This window comes from Eretmochelys imbricata, chromosome 1 (assembly GCF_965152235.1).
Source record: "Eretmochelys imbricata isolate rEreImb1 chromosome 1, rEreImb1.hap1, whole genome shotgun sequence".
Classification (NCBI taxonomy): Eukaryota; Metazoa; Chordata; order Testudines; family Cheloniidae; genus Eretmochelys; species Eretmochelys imbricata.
Genome location: NC_135572.1, coordinates 269,015,628 through 269,036,607, shown reverse-complemented (window position 1 = coordinate 269,036,607; position 20,980 = coordinate 269,015,628). Strand labels below are relative to the sequence as shown.

Sequence of the window (20,980 nt, the reverse complement as noted above, 5' to 3'; positions counted from 1 at the left end):
TCCCTCCCTCGCTCCCTCCCTCTCTGGTGTGAAGGTTGTGTGTGTGTGTTGTTTTTTTTTTTTCAGAAAGCTCAGTGTCTCCGAGGAAGGGGGAGAGAGACAGAGCCGCGCTGGCTGCCTCCAGGATCCTCTCCCAGCCTTGAGCAGCCGAAATGGGAACAGCCCTCGCTGTTTCCAGGGCAGCCTTTCGACTGACACTACAAAGATCCAAAATTCACTCCTAAAGGACGAGGAGCAGAGGGCGATCTGCATCTCCTGCCTCCTTGCACTTGGGCTCTTGCTAGGAATTTCAGGGGTTGCCCTGATGCAAGGCTGACACCCCCCATATTGTTGTTTTTATCTTTAGGATTTTCCTCGTCTCCTTTTTTCCTTCCCCTGCCCCACAACCCACCCTGAGCCCTTGGCTGAGCGGGTGGCTTGTTCTAGTTGTGGGGTTTGCTCGGGGGGAGCTGTTTAGTGAGGAGGGGGTGACTCGTCTTTTCCCACGGGCAGACGGAGTGATATAGCTTGTGTCCTAGCATCTGGCTGGAAATTTTTGAACACCCTTCTTGCTGCGTCTCCAGAGGAGAGGGGCTTTTCTCCCCCGAGGAGGCGGGCGAGGAGCTAACCAGTCTCCGTCCCCATTGACGAGGAGAGCGTGATGGCAAGCGGGAGTGGCGCATGGATGGAGCGAGGTTACGTCTTCGGATTCTGTTGCCTGGTTCTGTTGGACCCAGGGCGGGTTTGGACCAGGGCTCCCAGCACCCAGGATCCTGAGCTGGAGGGGCAGGTGGAGAGCCATGGTAACACCAGCTGGGCTCCCACCTTGGAGGACACTGTGGTGGCCCCCACTGAGGCTGTGCCAGGCAGCGACCGGTGCCGTGGTTACTACGATGTCATGGGGCAATGGGACCCTCCATTCAATTGCAACTCAGGGATCTACCGGTACTGCTGTGGGACCTGTGGGTACCGCTTCTGCTGCCAGTTCAAGCACGGGCGGCTGGACCAAAGTGGATGCTCCAATTATGACACCCCCAACTGGGTCAACACAGGCCAGCCACCAGCCCGGGTGGATGAGACCCCCGAGGATCCTACCCGAGACAAGACCAACCTGATTGTATATATCATCTGTGGTGTGGTGGCCATCATGGTGCTGGTGGGCATCTTCACCAAGCTGGGCCTGGAGAAATCACGGAGCCCCCCGACGGAGATGACCATGTCCAGGTAAAAGGGACCTCACTTCTTCCCTTCCGCTCTATCTCTGTCCCCGCTCCCTCTGTCTCGCTCCACAACAGATAGACGATACTTCCAGACTTTCCCTCTCGGCTGCATTGTCATGTTCCCTTCCAGAGGGCAAGATCCAGTCCAACCCCAGATCCCCACAGTGACCTGCCACCCCTCAAACCCTCCTTAATTTTGGCTCTGGACCCTGATAAAACAATCTATGGGGGAGCTAGGTGTCTGAAACACTGAGGAGGGAGAGGAATGAGTCAAGGGGGTAGAAATCAGAGCTGTCGGGTTGAAGCTGAGCAACAGAAATTTAGGCTGGAGATCAGGAACCCTTTCCTACCAGTGAGGCCTGCTGGGCTATGGAATAGTCCCCAAAAGGGAGTGGGGGGATGGAAGCCGCATCACTTGGGTCATTTAACAATGGACTGGTCAGATCCTGAGAGGATATACCAAGGGGAACAGTCGTCAGGGAATGGACAAGGTGTGTCTTCTCTAACCGCTCTTCTCCAGCCCTGATTTCTGTGATTCTGAGTGTAAGGCTCATAGTTTTGCCATCTGTTTGGGGGCATTTCAGAGTTCGATTCTAAACGGGACAATTACTTACAATGAATGTCTTGGCTTTCCTGCAGCATCCTGCTTTGGGGAAGAGCTTGCTGAGCGGCTTCATTAGTTTCTGTCCTGTCAAAGTGTGTGTGTGTGGGTGTGTGTTTGCACGCATATGGATGTCTGTATGTTTACCACATGACCCTCACACCTCCTTGCCAGCAGGTTGCCAGAGGACGGCAGCTGGGCTATGAGCATTGTCCGGGCTGGTTTTGATTGTGCTCTGGGCAGAAAGTTCAGCCAGGGCACCTCCTCTCTCCGGCAGGGTGGCTTTCCGTGTGGGTGCCAAGAGGGAGTAGGCAGCCAGCTGAAGGGATGGGTGGGAGTGAGGGATCAGGATGGCAGGTGGGACTGCAGCTGCAGCACCCGGACACTGCTGGGACTCTTCTCAACCTCTGTGTCTCCTCTCTTTTGTCCAGCAAGTCCGAGGGGCTGAACTTCCCAGCAGTGAGAGAGTAACAGGGATGGGGAGGGGTACAGAATTCCCCCCCGCACCACCCTCTTTCTCCCCTTTCCTTCTCTCTCACTCTCCTCATCTCTGTATTGCTGTCTGTCCCTCCCTCCCTGTGTTCCGCCTTCTCTCTCTTTTCTTCTCTGGCGTGCGCTCTCTTAATATGTCAGTTCTTGACTTCAGATAAATGTTCTTCTTGTCGTGTTCCCAGAAGCAGACTAAGCAATTGCTCAGGGCCCCAAGCAGCTCTGGGGAGGGAGGGATTCACTTTTTATTATGTGTGTTGTGGGCTCCTCCAAATATTCCTGCTTAGGGCCCCCAGTGGGCTAGCATCACCTCTGCCTGTCCCCCCCACCCGTCCCCGCTACACACACACGCACACAGACACACACGCACACAGACACACACACACAGAGACACACACACACGTTCCCCCTCAGGGAACATCTCCCCCCCCCCAGGACTCTGGGCAGGTTCAGTCCCAGCTCGGGGCAGAGGTATGTCACCCCCAGCCACGCCATTCTGCTCCAGCGATGGCCCCCAGAGGCCCTACATCCTTTGATGCACGTTCAGTTGTTATCAGTTTTCTGTTGGGGTGGGGTGGGGGGTGATTCAGGGGCTTGTCCATGATGAAAGGCAGCGTGTGTGTGCGTAGGCAGGTGGTGAGGAGACGGGGGGAGGCAGTGGCACCTGAGATGCCAGCTCCTTAAAATGCCCATGCCTCCCCTTCCCGTTGCTTCCTTCTGTGGCAGGACAGGAGAACATGAGACCTCGCCTGACTCATGACACTAGTGGACCTGGGGGGGCGGGGGACAGTCAGCGAGGTGCCACGGTCCTTTGGTGGGGGACATATTTAAGGCGAGACTGTGTCGCTCACTGACAGACTCACTGGGGCTGCCAGAGAGTCCAGCTCGCATGGCCTGGGGGAACTCGCTCAGCCTTGTGCCTGCAACCAGCTGCTCCACTGACCCCTGTTGAGTGGCAGGCGGGGAGAGAGTCACTAACGAGCTGCAGCCAGGGAGAGCAACTCCAGAGCCAAACTCCTTAGGAAAGTCCTGACTTCCGTGCACCAGATCTCTTGGGCCGGCTGGCAGGTTGTGATGTCATAGACCAGGGCTATGCCAAGTGCCCAGAGCTGGCCACGGGGCGCCTGACACAAAGCGGGTGCATTGTGCCATCCGGAGCGATCCCCTGACGCTGCACTCTGAACGGTCCCGCGCTCAGATCATGGAATCAGTGCCGTCTCTCGGAGGAAAACTGCAAATGCTGCCTTGACTGCTCGTGGGGATCCTCCACTGGAGTCAATGTACACCATCCCGAGGGGCAGACATGCGGTCTTTAAAGGCCCCACTGCACTTTTTGCAAGAGTATGGGGGTTAAAACTGGCATCTCAGTCAAATCCACCCTAGGTAACTGCACTGCACCTCCCAAATTCCTTCTCAGATTTCAGTGGAGGGGATTATCCTAATTTACCCAGCCTATGGCATGGCTGGATCGTTCTGCTGGGTGAGCATGGCTGTGGCATTCCACCGCAGAGATGGTTGCATTTCCTGGCAGTGTGAGTGATCCCCCAACATTCATTCTGTACAGCACTTTGCTATGAAAAGGAAATCAGGAATGTAGCCTCTTGCTATTCATAAGTCTCGGCTCCGGGTTTGGTCACCAGTGTGGTGAGTTTGGTTGGGTTTTCATCCTAGGTCCTAGTAGACAACGCCCTATGTGGTGACATTGTCTCCTAGAGGCTGGCACACAGATGATGGGGACTGTCGCTTCAAGGGCAGCAGAGGATCCCCCAACTGGAACATCATGGGGTGGTGCAAGACAGAGCTGAGGCACACTGGCAAAGGGCCTGGAATAGCAGAGGTGCTGGGGGTCAGGATGGCGGGGCATTGGCAGTGCAGGGGGAGGGGAGGCTAGGACTGGAGTAGCCGGAGTGCCAGGGGTCAGGATGGCGGGGCATTGGCAGTGCTGTGGGTGGGGGAGGAAGGGCAGCAGCAGCAGCACAATTGACACCGGTTTGTCGGTTTTACTTTTTTGCAGCTTCTCTCTTCAGCTTGATTTTTTTTTTTATAGCGAGTTTTATGCTCTTCACAGCGAGGTGCTAATAAGAGCAGCTGGCGCCAGGCAGAGTGCAAGGTTCCCAGGCAGAGCTCTGCCGCTGCGTCTTAGTCCTGACCCAGAGCTGCCCCTCCTCAGCCAGTCATGGAGGCTCCACATGTGGCCCGGCCAGTGCCCGTGGCTCCTGATTGCCAGCACCTCCTGTTAGCCCGGCCTTCCCCTACCCAGACCCGCACCAGCCACAGCTCTGCCTGGGCATCTCCCTCCCGATCAGCAGCGCCACTTCTGGTGGAATGCGAGGTCGCTTGTTCGCCGAGAACAGCTGTTGTGCAGAAGTAAGGAAGTTGTGTGCTATGAAACGAAGGGGGAGCGGATGATAGGGGCCCGAGGGATGGGGAAAGGCATAGACAGAAGGGAGCGGGAGAGGAAAGGGGGCAAAGAGGGCGGAACATGGACATGGATCCATCAAGCAACTGGGTGAGTTTCTAATCATGTTCTACTTTGCAGATTGTCGGCCAGGGGGTTAGCTCTGGTGACGAATCCATTGTATGGGGCCGGGTTCGGGGATCTAGTAAAAAGGCAGTGCCCGAGGAGATGACTGACCAGGACAGACAATGATCAGGAGAGCATCTCAAAATATCTCCATCCCCTGAAATGTCGGGGGCCTTAACACCCGTCCCCCTTGCTTTGTTATACAATTTTGTAGCCGCTAAATGCCCTGCGTTCGGTCTCCAAACCAGTAGCAGCCTCTGCTCCCCCATCACTGTCAGCCACTGAGTCAGCACAGACAGAAGCCCCACCTCCTGCCAGTCACTGACATGAAAGCTCCACCCCCCCCAAGGGCTGACTCAGCCGAGCAGCTGGGCGTGATGGGTGTAGAGGAGAAGGCTGGGGTGGGTGGCAGGGTGATTACAGAATCCCTTGAAAGGCAGCTGCCGCTCAGGGCTGGGAGGAGGAATAAGAGTGCTGAGGAGGCGATGACAGGGACAGATGAAGGCAAGATTCAGCCCCATGCTCAGAGGGGACACACTCATCCTCGAGAGTAACAAACAGCGGTGCCATGCACCAGTGATCGCTAGTAGCCAGCTGCCTGCTGAGCTGGGGTCTGCCTGACTTTGGCCAAGTGTCCATCTGGGAGCATGCAGGATTAGGAGGCCCAACATTTTGGTGAATCCAGGTTCAATTAAGCCTCAGTCCATCTCTGAGATGAAGCCTCGTCCTCTCTGTCTCTTTTTGTCTGCCCTCATCCCAGCCACCTCCTCCCTGTTCCTCGTTTGCCTGACAAAATGCTGGCAGGTCTACCGAATTGATACAAACTCCCCCCGCCTCCCTCCGCTCCAACTACTCTGCCCTTTGCCCACTGCCACTAGCCTGCTCCTGGGAAGGCGCTCTCTGCATTCTTGGGGTGTGCACGTGTCTGAGAGCGCGTGTGCGTGTTTGCGTGTGCTCATTTTCCTGGCTGGGATAACTGGAGGAAGGACACTCCATCCCCAGGGATGCTGCGATGACTTCTGTCATAACACATCTCTCTCTGCTCCGCTGGGGCGTGCCGAGAAGGTCTGTTGCCTTTTCTGCGCTGGGAGGGTTTGGGGGGGCTGGGGTGGGGTATGAAGAATGTGTGCCTGAGCAAGGGGGGTATTCTAACCCTGCCCTCTCCAAGGGTAACCAAAGTGAGAAGAGGGGAGGGAAAGTACTGTCTGGTGGCCATTAGCTATAGTTGCGCTCTGGCCAGCCATGTGAACTCCCTCACAGCAGTGCCTACCTACACACTTGAACTAGGACTCAGTCGGTGCCCTACCAGCTTCATCAGCGCGATCCCCAGGAGCTGGCCGTTGCCAGATCCAGCTGCTGGAATCTCAGAGACATGTGCTTTTCCGTCGCCTGGCCCTGTCCATGCCTGGGGCTGCATTTAGTCATACGATGTCGGGGGGGGGGGAGGGGTAATTTCCCATTTCATGCGTGTGGCTAACAGAAAGAAAGAGACTTTCCATGAAACTGGTAGCACCTAGCAGTGATACGCAGATACACCAGTACCCTAAAAGCTTAGCCCACTGTTGGGAATCACATCTTCTTAGTCCAATAATGAGAACCATCAGATCTTTCTTCAGGACACGTGTGGTTGGGTTCCATTTATTCTCCTGCATTTCTTGCCATCAGGGGGTTAACGTGTGAGCTGTCCTCTTGGCAGATTGTGTTAACCAAAGGAAACCTGTTTTTTACTTGTAGTCTGGTTCCTGTGGTACCAGCGCTGAGCATTCGTTTTTTTTCCCTTCGCTAGCGGTCCCTGTTTGACTGAGCCGGTAATGTATTCTGATCCCCCTCAGGGTCTAGCTCCCCATAAACACACGTTCCAATCACATGGGATGGTACTTTGAAATATGTGGGTCATCACTGAACAGATCTCTTCCCCAGAAGCTGCGTATTTTTGGACAGGAGCATATGGAGTGGGAAAAGGCAGGTTTTTCTTGCATGCCTTTGCACTTCTTCCATGTGACAAAAGTAAGACCCCACACCAGCCCATCCTGCGTATGCAGTATGGGAGCTAGTCTCTGGCCACCTACCAGAGCACCATAATGGCTGTTGCTGCGCTGAACACCATGGTCTTTCTGAACTTCACAGCAAAGCAGACGTAGAACTCGCATCCTCTGGCTTCTACCACATGAGCTAAAAGAATATCTCTGTTAGCAGCATAGGCTCTATGACACACACTTGAGGAGTTCTGACTCCCTCCAGCAGAGGGCAGTAGCACAGGTACACTCTAGCCAGTTTATTATGAAATATATTGTCTATGACCCTGATAGTTCCCTTTGACACAAAATGTCATGGAAAGGGGAGAGCTGCACCTATACTGTGCTGATAGCAGGGAGTAGATGTTATGCGCTGGCATTCTCCACTGAAATGCACTGGAGACTTACGTGCAGAGGCAGGAGTGGGGCATGTCTCACAACATATGCAAGCACACAGAAGCAGTAATGCAACCGTGACGAATCCAGGTGGCCTGATGATGCAGGCCAGCAACCCCAGCAGCAAGAGGTGTTGAAGCTGGTAACCTGTCCCCGGACAGATGGCCTCTAACAAGACCGCACTGGAGGGAGAAGATAACAGCGGCTGGGTAATCTGCCTGGAGAGGATGCAGGAAGTAGCACAGGGTCTGCGCTGGTTTCAGAGATCCCTTGATGTGGAGGGAGCAGGCTTGCAATGGCCTCAGTGTCAGAGTCCTGACTCTGGTACAACGGGGTCTGCACCGCACAAGGAAAGCAGAGGACAGCCCCTGGGTCTGAAGAGATTCGAGAAGACACGGCGCCACTGACTGCGACAGCCATCACATGGCTCGTGCTTGGCAGAGGCTGTGGGTAGCCTCTTCTGGAGTGGATGTTGGCCACAGCCACTGTAAAAACAGGCAGCATGCAATCGGCAACGCACTCAGTATATCTGTGCACCGCGTTGTCTCCTGGCTCCCTCACCACAGCCCCTGCAGGCTATTGGTGGAGGCTCCCCATGGCTCCCTCTTTAACCCCACTCCATGGACACAGTGACCCTTTGCAGAAGGGAGCCCAATCTGCCTCCTACTCTTGTTTTACGGGGGTGCAACTTCAGTGGAGTTCCACGTGATCGACACTCAGGTGCAAGGAGAATCAGGCGCCTGGCTGAAGAGCTGCAGCAGAAGTCTTGAAATCCCACATGCCGAAGAGGGAGCAGGCAGCGCAGACAGGCTTCCTGTTGGCCCTGTCTCAATTTGCATGCAGCAGGCCCAGGTTACAGTGGGCTGGGTCCATTGCTCGTGCTCACCACAAACACACAGGGTCACGGAATATCACTGCCTTCTTTGTGTAGCTGGTGCAAAGGTGGCTGGTAGCACCTTGTAGCCTTTACTGTACATGCTGTCCGTGTACCATGGCAGCCAGTCAGGCTGTCTTCATATTGACACAATGGTTCCTGGAGCACTTCCAAGGTGGCCCTGTCACAATGGCAGAAATTCCACCTGTCATTAAGTGAATTGTGGCCTAGTCCCGATGTCTTAAGCTTCTAGAAGCTTTTTAGAACTGATGTTATAAAAGTCAGCCCCGCTCAGCGATCTGTGGGGCTGCTTTACGTCTGTCTGGGGCGGGTGTTTCTTTGGTGTGGATTCAACTGCGATTGCACTTGCGGCTGAAAGCATGGTCAGAGGGGTGACAAAGCCCCAGGAGGCAGAACCAAACTGCAGAGAGAGCTGGAGAGATTAGAGCAGGGCAGAGGAGGTTTCAGGCAAGGAAGAAAGGGTTGGTCCTAGGATATGTGAAGTCCTAGATCTGGGGGGAGAGAACAAACTGACAGATAAGTACGGGGCGGGGGGGAGATGTATTATTTCCTTATTTGCATTATGGTAGTGCCCAGGGACCCCACTCAAGATCAGGATGGGCTTGGTGCTGTACAGAAACAGATGGCCCGATTGTACTGCCTTTATTTGCCCTTGTACCTTCCTGAACTGTGGTGGCCTCCTGAAGCCAATGGAGCAAGATACTCGCTGGTGTGAGGAAGGGCATCACACCTGCCCTAGAAGTAAATACAGCCCTGGCCCCAAACAGCTTCCGATCTATATCCCCAAGCCTGCCACCCTGCCTCCTGTGGGCTAGTACCCTGTTCTGCTAGGAGCTATTAGCGGCGGTGGTGTTACTCACTGAGAGTAAGGACAGCAGCATTGTAGCCTCCCACAAGCGCAGAAACCTAAGCAGCAGCCGCCCCACCACATTAAAGGGAGTTCATTTTCATCTTGCCTTCTTAAAACCGTCCTAATGTAACCAAGCAGTAGACGAGAAGGGTGGAAGTTGTGGGGAAGGGAGCCTGAATGGGTATTGGAGGATGTACATGACGAGATTGGAGTGAAGTATCAGAGGGGCAGCCGTGTTAGTCTGGATCTGTAAAAGCAGCAGAGTCCTGTGACACCTTATAGACAAACAGACGTATTGGAGCATAAGCTTTCGTGGGTGAATACCCGCTTCGTCGGATGCATGAGATTGGAGTGGTCACACCACAGACTAAAGTGCTGTATTAGAAGATCCTGTCCCTCTTGCATGTACCAGGCTGATGCTGCTGTGAACTCCACTGACCTCAATGGAGGAGTTTACTCCTGGGGAAATTTATGTCCCCCGCAGATTTCTTTGCTTCCCTACAGAAAAATGACTTTCTGACGGGGAAGCAAAGGGAAGCCACAAGAACTGTCATGCAACCCTCCACAGCAATATGTTTTGGGGGCCCAGGGCAGCTGGAAGAGAGGTAAATCACTGTAAAGCAGGAGGTGGCGCTGGGGAAGACCCAGCTGGTGGCTTCTACCCTGTGCCAGGCTCCTCTGCTAGTCCCAGCTGGGCTGGGGAGGACGGGACTCCCTCTTACCTTGCACAGCATCTGGGGCCAGGTCAGACCCACCCCGAGATTTCTCCCCCAGCTGAAGGAAACTCTGCAAACTCCCCTCCCATCGCTCCTCAGCTGCAGAGGGAGGGATCCCTGTACAGGAAGCTGCTCCCCCATCCACCCAACCCCTGTGCATCCAGATCCCCTCATACCCAGACCTTCTTGCCGAGCCTCACCCCCGCTGCACTCACACCCCCCCCACCATGATCCCTACTCCCCCTGCACCTGGACCACCCCGATGAGCCACCCACACCCTGATCCCCACCCCACTGAGCCCCAACCAGCTGCAGCTGAACCCTCTGCTGAGCTCTATCTCCCCCACACCCAGAACCCCCTCACTGAGCCCCAAACCACCTTCACCTGGACCCCCCTGTAGAGTCCCATTACCATTACATCCAGAACCCCCCAACAAGCCCCTGTGCATCCAGATTCCTCCCCACGCCCGGATCCTCCACTGAGCTGCCCACATCCACGATGCCCCAGACAGAACCCTCTCAACCCACACCTGGATCCCCCCACACTAAGCCCCTCCACACTTGGATCCTGCCTTGCTGAGCCTGTCTGCCCACACCTGGTGCACCTGGCACAGAGGGGCAGGGCCCTGGAGTGTTTCTGGGGCAGGCCTGGTCCTTGTGCTGTGTCAGGTTTGGGCTCAGCCTCACCGTGTCCTTGAGGGGCTGAGGGAGCTGCACTATGATCTCCCACCTCTGTGAACCCAATGGCCTGTGCTCCCCAATGCCATGCTGGAGCTTCCACATTTATTTGACAAAATTTCCAGAATTCTAAAATATAGTACGCAGAATTTTTATATTTTTGGCACAGAATGCCCTCAGGAGTAGGAATTGTTCCTCACTGGCCCTGGTGTGAGAGCACGATCGGGCCCTTTCTCTTTATCTCTCTCCATCTCCCACTTCTGTCTATCCATCTCTTTCCATAAGTGTGGGTTGGGCATGCTAAATGCTGCCCCTTTGCTCCTTTACAAAGGCCAAAAGGGGCAGCCTGCTATTTCCAGGTGTGAATTTAGCCCCTGGCATTTGCAGTGATAACAGACCCATGGCAGCGGGGAGCTGGGTGAAGGGGTAGAATTCTGCTCATTTGTTTGATTTGCCAAGCAAGGTCCCGGTGAGGAGGGACAAAAGTGAGCGTTTGATCCTTTCTGGCTAAGTTGAACCCTGACCTGAATGAGCCGGTAGAGGAGTCAGGCCTCTGATACATTTTGACGCTGAGGCCGTGGCAACTTGCTGCCTCTGGATCAAGGGATCTCTGAAACCTGCCCAGAGTGTGAGGAGCCCCTACAGCCAGTGAAAAGAACAGAACTAGTGTTCTTTTGGGGCTAGTGCGTTCTGGTGTAACTGAAAGTCTTAGCAGGAATCCTAGTCACGCTGTTTCACAGCGGTTGCTGATCCATTGCCCCCATATGGGACAGCTTGAGAATGCTAGACAAGGTTATGGCTCTGTGGCATCCATCATGTCTCCTTAGATCTGCCCTAATAGCATGTTTCCTACCGTGCAGCAGTACCGTTGCCTCAGGGAAGGGACCTGTCTGATTGGCAGGGAGACGTTCACGTGAATTGGGAGGCAGTGAGTATGCGACTCAGGAGACCTGGGCCTGGCTCAGCCACTGATCAGGAATGTGGCCTGGGGTGAATCTGCTTCCCTTGCCAGTCCTTCAATTATAAACTCTTTGGAGCAGGGGCTGTCTCCGAGGGTACCTCCGCACTGCGGGCTGGAGGTGATATTTCCAGTCCGGTTAGACACGTGCACTAGCTTTGATCAAACTAGTACGCTGAAAATAGAAGTGTGGCCACAGGCGGCAGGACAGCACAGCTGCCTTAGGAAGTACCTAGGGTCCCAGGTGGGACTGTACTCGGGGCAGACAGCCCATGCCACTGCAGCTACATTTCTATTTTTAGCTTGCAAGCTCAATTGGACCTAGTGTGCTGTGTCTACACTGGGCTGGGCAAACTACGGCCCACGGCCCGCCAGCTGATTTAATCTGGTCCTTGAGCTCCCGCTGGGTAGTGGGGTCTGGGACTTGTCCCACTCCCACGCTCCATCCAGGGAGCAGGGTCAGCAGCCGCTCCACACGCACGTGCCACAGCTCCGCGCAGCTCCCGGAAGCAGCGCCATGTCCCCCCATCCAGCTCCTATGTTTAGGGGCAGCCAGGGGGCTCCGCGTGCTACCCTCACCCCAAGCGCCACCCCCACAGCTCCCATTGGCCGGGAACTGCAGCCAATGGGAGCTGCAGGGGCAGGGCCTGTGGATGGGGCAGTGTGGAGAACCGCCTGGCAGCGCCTCCACATAGGAGCTGGAGAGGGGGACATGGCCACTGCTTCCGGGAGCTGCCTGAGGTAAGCACTGCCCACAGCCTGCACCCCTGAGCCCCTCCTGTGCTCCAGCCCCCTGCCCCAGCCCTGATCTCCCTCCACGCTCCGAACCCCTCAGTCCTAGCCTGGAGCACCCTCCTGCACCCCCAACCCCTCATCCCTAGCACCACCCCAGAGCCCACACCTCCAACCGGAGCCCTCACACACTCCCACGCTCCAACCCCCTGCCCCAGCCTGGAGCCCCCTCCTGCACCCTTAACTCCTCATTTCTGGCCCCAACCCAGATCCCCTACCCCTAGCCAGAGCCCTCAACCCCCCCTCATGCCCCAACTCCCTGCCCCAGCCCTGATCCCCTTCCCGCCCTCCAAACCCCTTGGTCCCAGCCTGGAGCACCCCCCTGCACCCCAAATCCCTCATTCCCAGCCCCACCCCAGAGCCCACACCTCCATCAAGAGCCCTCACCTCCCCGCACCCCAACCCCCTGCCCCAGCCCAGAGCCCCCTCCTGCACCCTGAACTCCTCATTTCTGTCCCCACCCCAGAACCTGCACCACCAGACAGAGCCTTCACTCCCTCCTGGACCCCAACCCCCAATTTTGTGAGCATTCATGGCCCACCGTACAATTTCCATACGCAGATGTGGCTCTCAGTCCAAAAAATTTGCCCACCCCTGCTCTACACAATGGGGCCCTGATCAATCAGGACAAAAGCAGTGAAAGCACCTGAGATGTAAAGCATTAAGTGATGCTTTCATTTTAACAGCATCCCTTGTTCCCTTTCTCTTCAGCTAGAGCAAGTTTTTAGAAGGAAACCCCCTCTCTTGTTTGACACTCTCTGAGGTGGTGTCAAAGACGGTAATAACTGTCCTTTTGGAGGAAAGAGAAGAAGTTAGCCGAGATGGGCTGGACCTGTCATTGTTGCTGTTGTCCGATCCCTTTTTATCCAGGTGGCATCTGGGATTCAGCTGGAGCAAGTAGAGGTGGTGATTGTCATCTGGGCCCCTCTCACTGGCCTGCTCTGGTCAGGACCATCTCTCAGGGTTCGGACGAAGAGGATCAAGGGTCTCACAGGACGATGGGGGTGGCAGCCATCATGGGGGCACTCACTCCAGTAGCCTCAGTCTGTTTCTTTTTCTGTGTTTCCTGGCACAAAATCTTTCTTTAAGGACCCAAAAAGGGAGTGATGGGTGGAATAGCCTATCCCCCTCTTACTTTGTTCACCATTTAGGCTGAATGTTTTACCCACCAGTTTTGGTTAACTGATTTCTGGACCCACACTTTCTTGCTTGCCAAGCATGATCATAACACAGTCCTCGAGTTATATCAGTAGGGCTTTTTGGTTGGACTAATTCCATAGCACTATTGTGTCTGTGTACACCCATCATTCTGTCTGCATTTCATCCCTTCCCCCCATCAGCATGTGTGGGGACAGGTTACTGTGACAACTTAGGGACTTGCACACATTTTTACCGTTGAGCTTACAATTAGGGTAAATTTGTAGGCCCAATTATCACAATAGGCCTCTATTTGCTGCCAGAATACAAATAATAGTGTAGTGGCAACAACGCATTCATAACGCTCCAATGTCATGATCCTGACCTACCCCATCCCCTGTTCCAGTCCAAGGGCCCCATCCCATCCCCCGCTGCCCCACTGCTTTGCCAGGTCTCCTCAATCCTGACCATCAGCACCCCCTGCTATTCCAGGCCCAGTCTAGCCAATCCTTGATCTTGACCTAAAACCTCTCCTGCCACTCCAGTAGTGGGCCTCTCTTCAGTGGTTGATTGCCATTCTTGATTAATTTTGTGGTCCATATGTGGTGGTTGCTGCTTTATTATTTGTATTGGGACAGTGCCTAGGAGTCCCAGTTATGGACCACAATCCCAGTGTGCCAGGCCTTGTACAAACAGAGTAAGACAGTCCCTGCCCCAAAGAGCTTACAATCTAAGTAATGCTGACACAGTTCCACTGGAGACTAAGCTGAGACTCCCAAGCTTATCTCACGTGTTGCTTTAGCTAATGATTTGAACTTCAGTGGGGGAGGCCAGTGCAGTGACCCAACTCGGCTGTAAGGTAGGTACCCTGCAGCACCCCCACTGAGCTGCCACATTTCTACTCACTCAATGATTCACTGGTTTCCCTCCCACACCTTCCTTCCCAGTCACCAGCCTGCGACCTTCAGCTTCTCTCTGAGTGTGGAGGTGAAGAATTCATCCTGGCTTTGGGCAATGTCACCCATGACTGTCACTAATTTGCTGCTCCGCTCCTTGGATAGCCACACTGTCTCCTTTGCCCTCCTCTGGCTCCTCTTGCTGATGGGTTGGAAAAGAATTGCCAACGGTTCCTTCCAGAGATGGGCCTCAACTGCAGTCGGGGGTTGGATTCAAAGTATCCAAAAGCTGGGGGTTAGTCAGACCTGAGGGCTTGGTTTGGATCTTCAGGCTCTGGCTCCCCAGCTTGACATCTCCAGCTTTACTAACATGTTTCCGTCATTGCACATGCATGGCGATCATCTTAGGTTTGCTCAAGAACACTGGACAGTGTACGTTTTGTTGTCAGAGGGCTGGTTCTGAGTAATAGGCTGTGACACTTTTGTTACTGTAGGGTTTTTTTCTGAGCACTAGTTTGTGCATATGGGTTTCTGATGGCTGGCTTGCTAACAACCGCTGGGATACTCCCACCAGTCTGTCATTGGAGGGATTCTCATGAATGTTTGCATACGCTCATTGGTTGGTTGTTTGGTCTGTTCACAATGGCCTATTGTAGGGGTTTCTGCTAGTGTAAGACATGCCCACTCAGTGGTGGTTAGGCCACATAAAGGTTGATAGCCCCCCCCCATAGCAAGCTTAACAGCCCTGGGTCTTAGCTCAAGCAGTAGAGGCTTGTGCATTAAGCTCCAGAGGTTCCAAACTCAAGCCCTGCTGCTAATGACCGCCTCAGTGTTACACTAGCCATGCGTGGCTGTCATAAATATAAAGGGAAGGGTAAACACCTTTAAATCCCTCCTGGCCAGAGGAAAAACCCTTTCACCTGTAAAGGGTTAAGAAGCTAATATAACCTCGCTGGCACCTGACCAAAATGACCACTGAGGAGACAAGATACTTTCAAAGCTGGGGGGGGGAGAAACAAAGGGTCCGCTCTGTCTGTGTAATGCTTTTGCCGGGGCCAGAGCAGGAATGCAGGTCAGAACTCCTGTAAAGAGTTAGCCCTGGTCTACTAGGACTTTAGGTCGAATTTAGCAGCGTTAAATCGATGTAAACCTGCACCAATCCACACGATGAAGCCCTTTATTTCGACTTAAAGGGCTCTTAAAATCGATTTCCTTACTCCACCCCTGACAAGTGGATTAGCGCTTAAATCGGCCTTGCCAGGTCAAATTTGGGGTACTGTGGACACAATTCGACGGTATTGGCCTCCGGGAGCTATCCCAGAGTGCTCCATTGTGACCGCTCTGGACAGCACTCTTAACTCAAATGCACTGGCCAGGTAGACAGGAAAAGAACTGCGAACTTTTGAATCTCATGTCCTGTTTGGCCAGCGTGGCAAGCTGCAGGTGACCATGCAGAGCTCATCAGCAGAGGTGACCATGATGGAGTCCCAGAATCGCAAAAGAGCTCCAGCATGGACTGAACGGGAGGTACGGGATCTGATCGCTGTATGGGGAGAGGAATCCGTGCTATTAGAACTCCGTTCCAGTTTTCGAAATGCCAAAACCTTTGTCAAAATCTTCCAGGGCATGAAGGACAGAGGCCCCTAACAGGGTCCCGAAGCAGTGCCGCGTGAAACTTAAGGAGCTGAGGCAAGCCTACCAGAAAACCAGAAAGGCGAATGGCCGCTCCGGGTCAGAGCCCCAAACATGCCGCTTCTATGATGAGCTGCATGCCATTTTAGGGGGTTCAGCCACCACTCCCCCAGCCATGTTGTTTGACTCCTTCAATGGAGATGGAGGCAACACGGAAGCAGGTTTTGGGGACGAAGAAGATGAGGAGGAGGAGGAGGAGGATGATGAGGTTGTAGATAGCTCACAGCAAGCAAGCGGAGAAACCGCTTTTCCCGACAGCCAGGAACTGTTTCTCACCCTGGACCTGGAGCCAGTACCCCCCAAACCCACCCAAGGCTGCCTCCTGGACCTGGCAGGCGGAGAAGGGACCTCCGGTGAGTGTACCTTTTAAAATACTATACATGGTTTAAAAGCAAGCATGTGAAAGGATTAATTTGCCCTGGCATTCACGGCTCTCCTGGATGTACTCCCAAAGCCTTTGCAAAAGGTTTCTGGGGAGGGCAGCCTTATTGCATCCTTCATGGTAGGACACTTTACCACTCCAGGCCAGTAACGCGTACTCGGTAATCATTGTACAACAAAGCATTGCAGTGTATGTTTGCTGGTGTTCAAACAACATCCGTTCTTTATCTCTCTGTGTTATCCTCAGGAGAGTGAGATATCATTCATGGTCACCTGGTTGAAATAGGGTGCTTTTCTTCAGGGGACACTCAGAGGAGCTTGTTCCTGCTGGGCTGTTTGCCTGTGGCTGAACAGAAATGTTCCCCGCTGTTAGCCACGGGGAGGGAGGAGGGTTGAGGGGGTAGCCACACGGTGGGGGGAGGCAAAATGCGCCCTTGTAATGAAAGCACATGTGCTATGTATGTAATGTTAACAGCAAGGTTTACCCTGAAAGAGTGTAGCCACTGTTTTATAAAATGTGTATTTTAAATACCGCTGTCCCTTTTTTTTTCTCCACCAGCTGCATGTGTTTCAATGATCACAGGATCTTCTCCTTCCCAGAGGCTAGTGAAGATCAGAAAGAAAAAAAAATGCACTCATGATGAAATGTTCTCTGAGCTCATGCTATCCTCCCACACTGACAGAGCACAGACGAATGTGTGGAGGCAAATAATGTCAGAGTGCAGGAAAGCACAAAATGACTGGGAGGAGAGGTGGCAGGCTGAAGAAAGTAAGTGGCGGGCTGAAGAGAGTAAGTGGCGGGCTGAAGACAGGGCTGAAGCTCAAATGTGGTGGCAGCGTGATGAGAGGAGGCAGGATTCAATACTGAGGCTGCTGGAGGATCAAACCAGTATGCTCCAGTGTATGGTTGAGCTGCAGCAAAGGCAGCTGGAGCACAGACTGCCACTACAGCCCCTGTGTAACCAACCACCCTCCTCCCCAAGTTCCATAGCCTCCACACCCAGATGCCCAAGAACGCGGTGGGGGGGGCCACCGGCCAAGCAGCCACTCCGCCACAGAGGATTGCCCAAAAACCAGAAGGCTGGCATTCAATAAATTTTAAAGTTGTAAACTTTTGAAGTGCTGTGTGGCATTTTCCTTCCCTCCTCCACCACCCCTCCTGGGCTACCTTGGTAGTCATCCCCCTATTTGTGTGATGAATGAATAAAGAATGCATGAATGTGAAGCAACAATGACTTTATTGCCTCTGCAAGTGGTGATCGAAGGGAAGAGGGGAGGGTGGTTAGCTTACAGGGAAGTAGAGTGAACCAAGGGGCGGGGGGTTTCATCAAGGAGAAACAAAGAGAACTTTCACACCGTAGCCTGGCCAGCCATGAAACTGGTTTTCAAAGCTTCTCTGATGCGTACCGCGCCCTCCTGTGCTCTTCTAACCGCCCTGGTGTCTGGCTGTGCGTAACCAGCAGCCAGGCAATTTGCCTCAACCTCTCACCCCGCCATAAATGTCTCCCCCTTACTCTCACAGATATTGTGGAGCACACAGCAAGCAGTAATAACAGTGGGAATATTGGTTTTGCTGAGGTCTAAGTGAGTCAGTAAACTGCGCCAGCGCGCCTTTAAACGTCCAAATGCACATTCTACCACAATTCTGCACTTGCTCAGCCTGTAGTTGAACAGCTCCTGACTACTGTCCAGGCTGCCTGTGTACGGCTTCATGAGCCATGGCATTAAGGGGTAGGCTGGGTCCCCAAGGATAACTATAGGCATTTCAACATCCCCAACAGTTATTTTCTGGTCTGGGAATAAAGTCCCTTCCTGCAGCTTTTGAAAGAGACCAGAGTTCCTGAAGATGCGAGCGTCATGTACCTTTCCCGGCCATCCCACGTTGATGTTGGTGAAACGTCCCTTGTGATCCACCAGAGCTTGCAGCACTATTGAAAAGTACCCCTTGCGGTTTATGTACTCGCAGGCTTGGTGCTCTGGTGCCAAGATAGGGATATGGGTTCCGTCTATGGCCCCACCACAGTTAGGGAATCCCATTGCAGCAAAGCCATCCACTATGACCTGCACATTTCCCAGGGTCACTACCCTTGATATCAGCAGATCTTTGATTGCGTGGGCTACTTGCATCACAGCAGCCCCCACAGTAGATTTGCCCACTCCAAATTGATTCCCAACTGATCAGTAGCTGTCTGGCGTTGCAAGCTTCCTCAGGGCTATCACCACTCGCTTCTCAACTGTGAGGGCTGCTCTCATCTTGGTATTCATGTGCTTCAGGGCAGGGGAAAACAAGTCACAAAGTTCCATGAAAGTGCCCTTACGCATGCGAAAGTTTCGCAGCCATTGGGAATCGTCCCAGACCTGCAACACTATGCAGTCCCACCAGTCTGTGCTTGTTTCCCGAGCCCAGAATCGGCGTTCCACAGCATGAACCTGCCCCATTAGCACCATGATGCATGCATTGCCAGGGCCCATGCTTTCAGAGAAATCTGTGTCCATGTCCTGATCACTCATGCGACCGTGCTGACATCGCCTACTCGCCCGGTATCGCTCTGCCAGGTTCTGGTGCTGCATATACTGCTGGATAATGCGTGTGGTGTTTAATGTGCTCCTAATTGCCAAAGTGAGCTGAGCGGCCTCCATGCTTGCCTTGGTATGGCGTCCGCACAGAAAAAAGGCGTGGAACAATTGTCTGCCATTGCTCTGACGGAGGGAGGGGCGACTGACGACACGGCTTACAGGGTTGGCTTCAGGGAGCTAAAATCAACAAAGGGGGTGGCTTTACATCAAGGAGTATTTCAGGCAGGACTTCACGGAGGGTTCCAATAAGAAATGGTGCACCTAAGTTATTGTTCTTATTGGAACAAGGAGGTTAGTCTGGCCTCTGATTGATACATGGCTAGATTTACCTCGCTGCACCTTCTCTTTGAGTGACTGCAGTGTGACCTAGAGGAATGAGTCCCCTAGACGGGGGAGGGGGGGAAGGAAATGAGTACAAAACAAATCTGGTCTATTTCTTGTTTTGATCAACTCCATCTATCTTTTACATCTTTGGCTGGCAGCAGACGGTGCAGAAGGACTGCATGCCATCCACATCTCATGGCTGCCCAGCAGAAGATAATGCAATAGGACTGCTAGCAATCTGTATCGCCTGCCTGCTCACCATAAGATGGTTCAATAGGACTGACTGCAGGACTAAAGAGAATGACCTGGTCAAGTCACTCCAAATTTAGTCCCTGCGCCTATGTCTGCCCAGGCGCTCCTGGCCGACGTGGCCAGGAGCACCTCGGACATGACGATGACGGCTACCAGTCATATTGTACCGTCTGCTGCCACAAGGCAGTGGGTTGCTGCTACTGTGTAGCAATGCAGTACCATGTCTGCCAGCACCCAGGAGACATACGGTGACGGTTACCTGAGTGGACTCCATGCTTGCCGTGGTATGGCGTCTGCACAGGTAACTCAGGAAAAAAGGCGCGAAACGATTGTCTGCTTTCACGGAGGGAGGGAGGGAACGGGGGCCTGACGATATGTACCCAGAACCACCCGCGACAATGTTTTAGCCCCATCAGGCATTGGGATCTCAACCCAGAATTCCAATGGGCAGCGGAGACTGCGGGAACTGTGGGTTAGCTACCCTCAGTGCAACGCTCCAGAAGTCGACGCTTGCCTCGGTACTGTGGAAGCGCTCCGCCGAGTTAATGCACTTAGAGCATTTTCTGTGGGGACACACACACTCGAATATATAAAACCGATTTCTAAAAAACCGACTTCTATAAATTCAACCTAATTTCGTCGTGTAGACATACCCTTAGAAAGCAATCTAGTTAGATATGCGTTAGATTCTGTTTTGTTTAAATGGCTGATAAAATAAGTCGTGCTGAATGGAATGTATATTCCTGTTTTTGTGTCTTTTTGTAACTCAAGGTTTTGCCTAGAGGGATTCTCTATGTTTTGAATCTGATTACCCTGTAAGGTATTTACCATCCTGATTTTACAGAGGTGATTCTTTTACTTTTTCTTTAATTAAAAATCTCTTTTAAGAACCTGATTGCTTTTTCATTGTTCTTAAGATCCAAGGGTTTGGGTCTGCGTTCACCAATGCAAATTGGTAAGGATTTTTATCAAGCCTTCCCCAGGAAAGGGGGTGTAGTGCTTGGGGGGATATTTTTTTGAGGAGGAGACGTTTCCAAGTGGGCACTTCCCCTGTTCTTTGTATAACACTTTGGTGGTAGCAGCTTTTAAACTAAGCTGATAAGAATAAGCTTAGGGGGGTCTTTCATGCAGGTCCCTATATCTGTACCCTAGAGTTCAGAGTGGGGAAGGAACCTGGACAGTGGCACACATAGGTTTGTTGTGGGGTTGCTCTAGTGCAGTGCTTCTCAACCTTTCCAGTCTACTGTGCCCCTTGCAGGAGTCTGATTTGTCTTGTGTACCCCAAGTTTCACCTCACTTAAAAACTACTTGCTTGCAAAATCAGATATAAGAATACAAAAGTCACAGCCACACTGTTACTGACAAATTGTTGACTTTCTCATTTTTACCATATAACTATAAAGTAAATCGACTGGAATATAAATATTGTACTTCCATTTCCATGTATAGTATATAGAGCAGTATAAACAAGTCATTGTCTGTATGAAATTTTAGTTTGTACTGACTTGGCTAGTGTTTCTTATGTAGCCTGTTGTAAAACTAGGCAAATATCTAGATAAGTTGAGGTACCTCCTGGAAGACCTCTGCGTACCCCCAGGGGTACATGTGC

At 53.0% G+C, this 20,980-nt stretch overlaps 1 protein-coding gene across 1 annotated transcript in view; it reads left to right on the top strand.

Moving 5' to 3' along the window:
* Positions 1-640: 640 nt before the first annotated feature.
* SHISA8 (shisa family member 8) overlaps positions 641-20,980 on the top strand; it is a 30,348-nt gene continuing 10,008 nt past the window's right edge. Inside the window, exon 1 of the mRNA XM_077807597.1 lies at positions 641-1,203. Coding sequence (XP_077663723.1) covers positions 641-1,203 — 563 coding nt within the window. The remainder of the gene's footprint in view (positions 1,204-20,980) is intronic.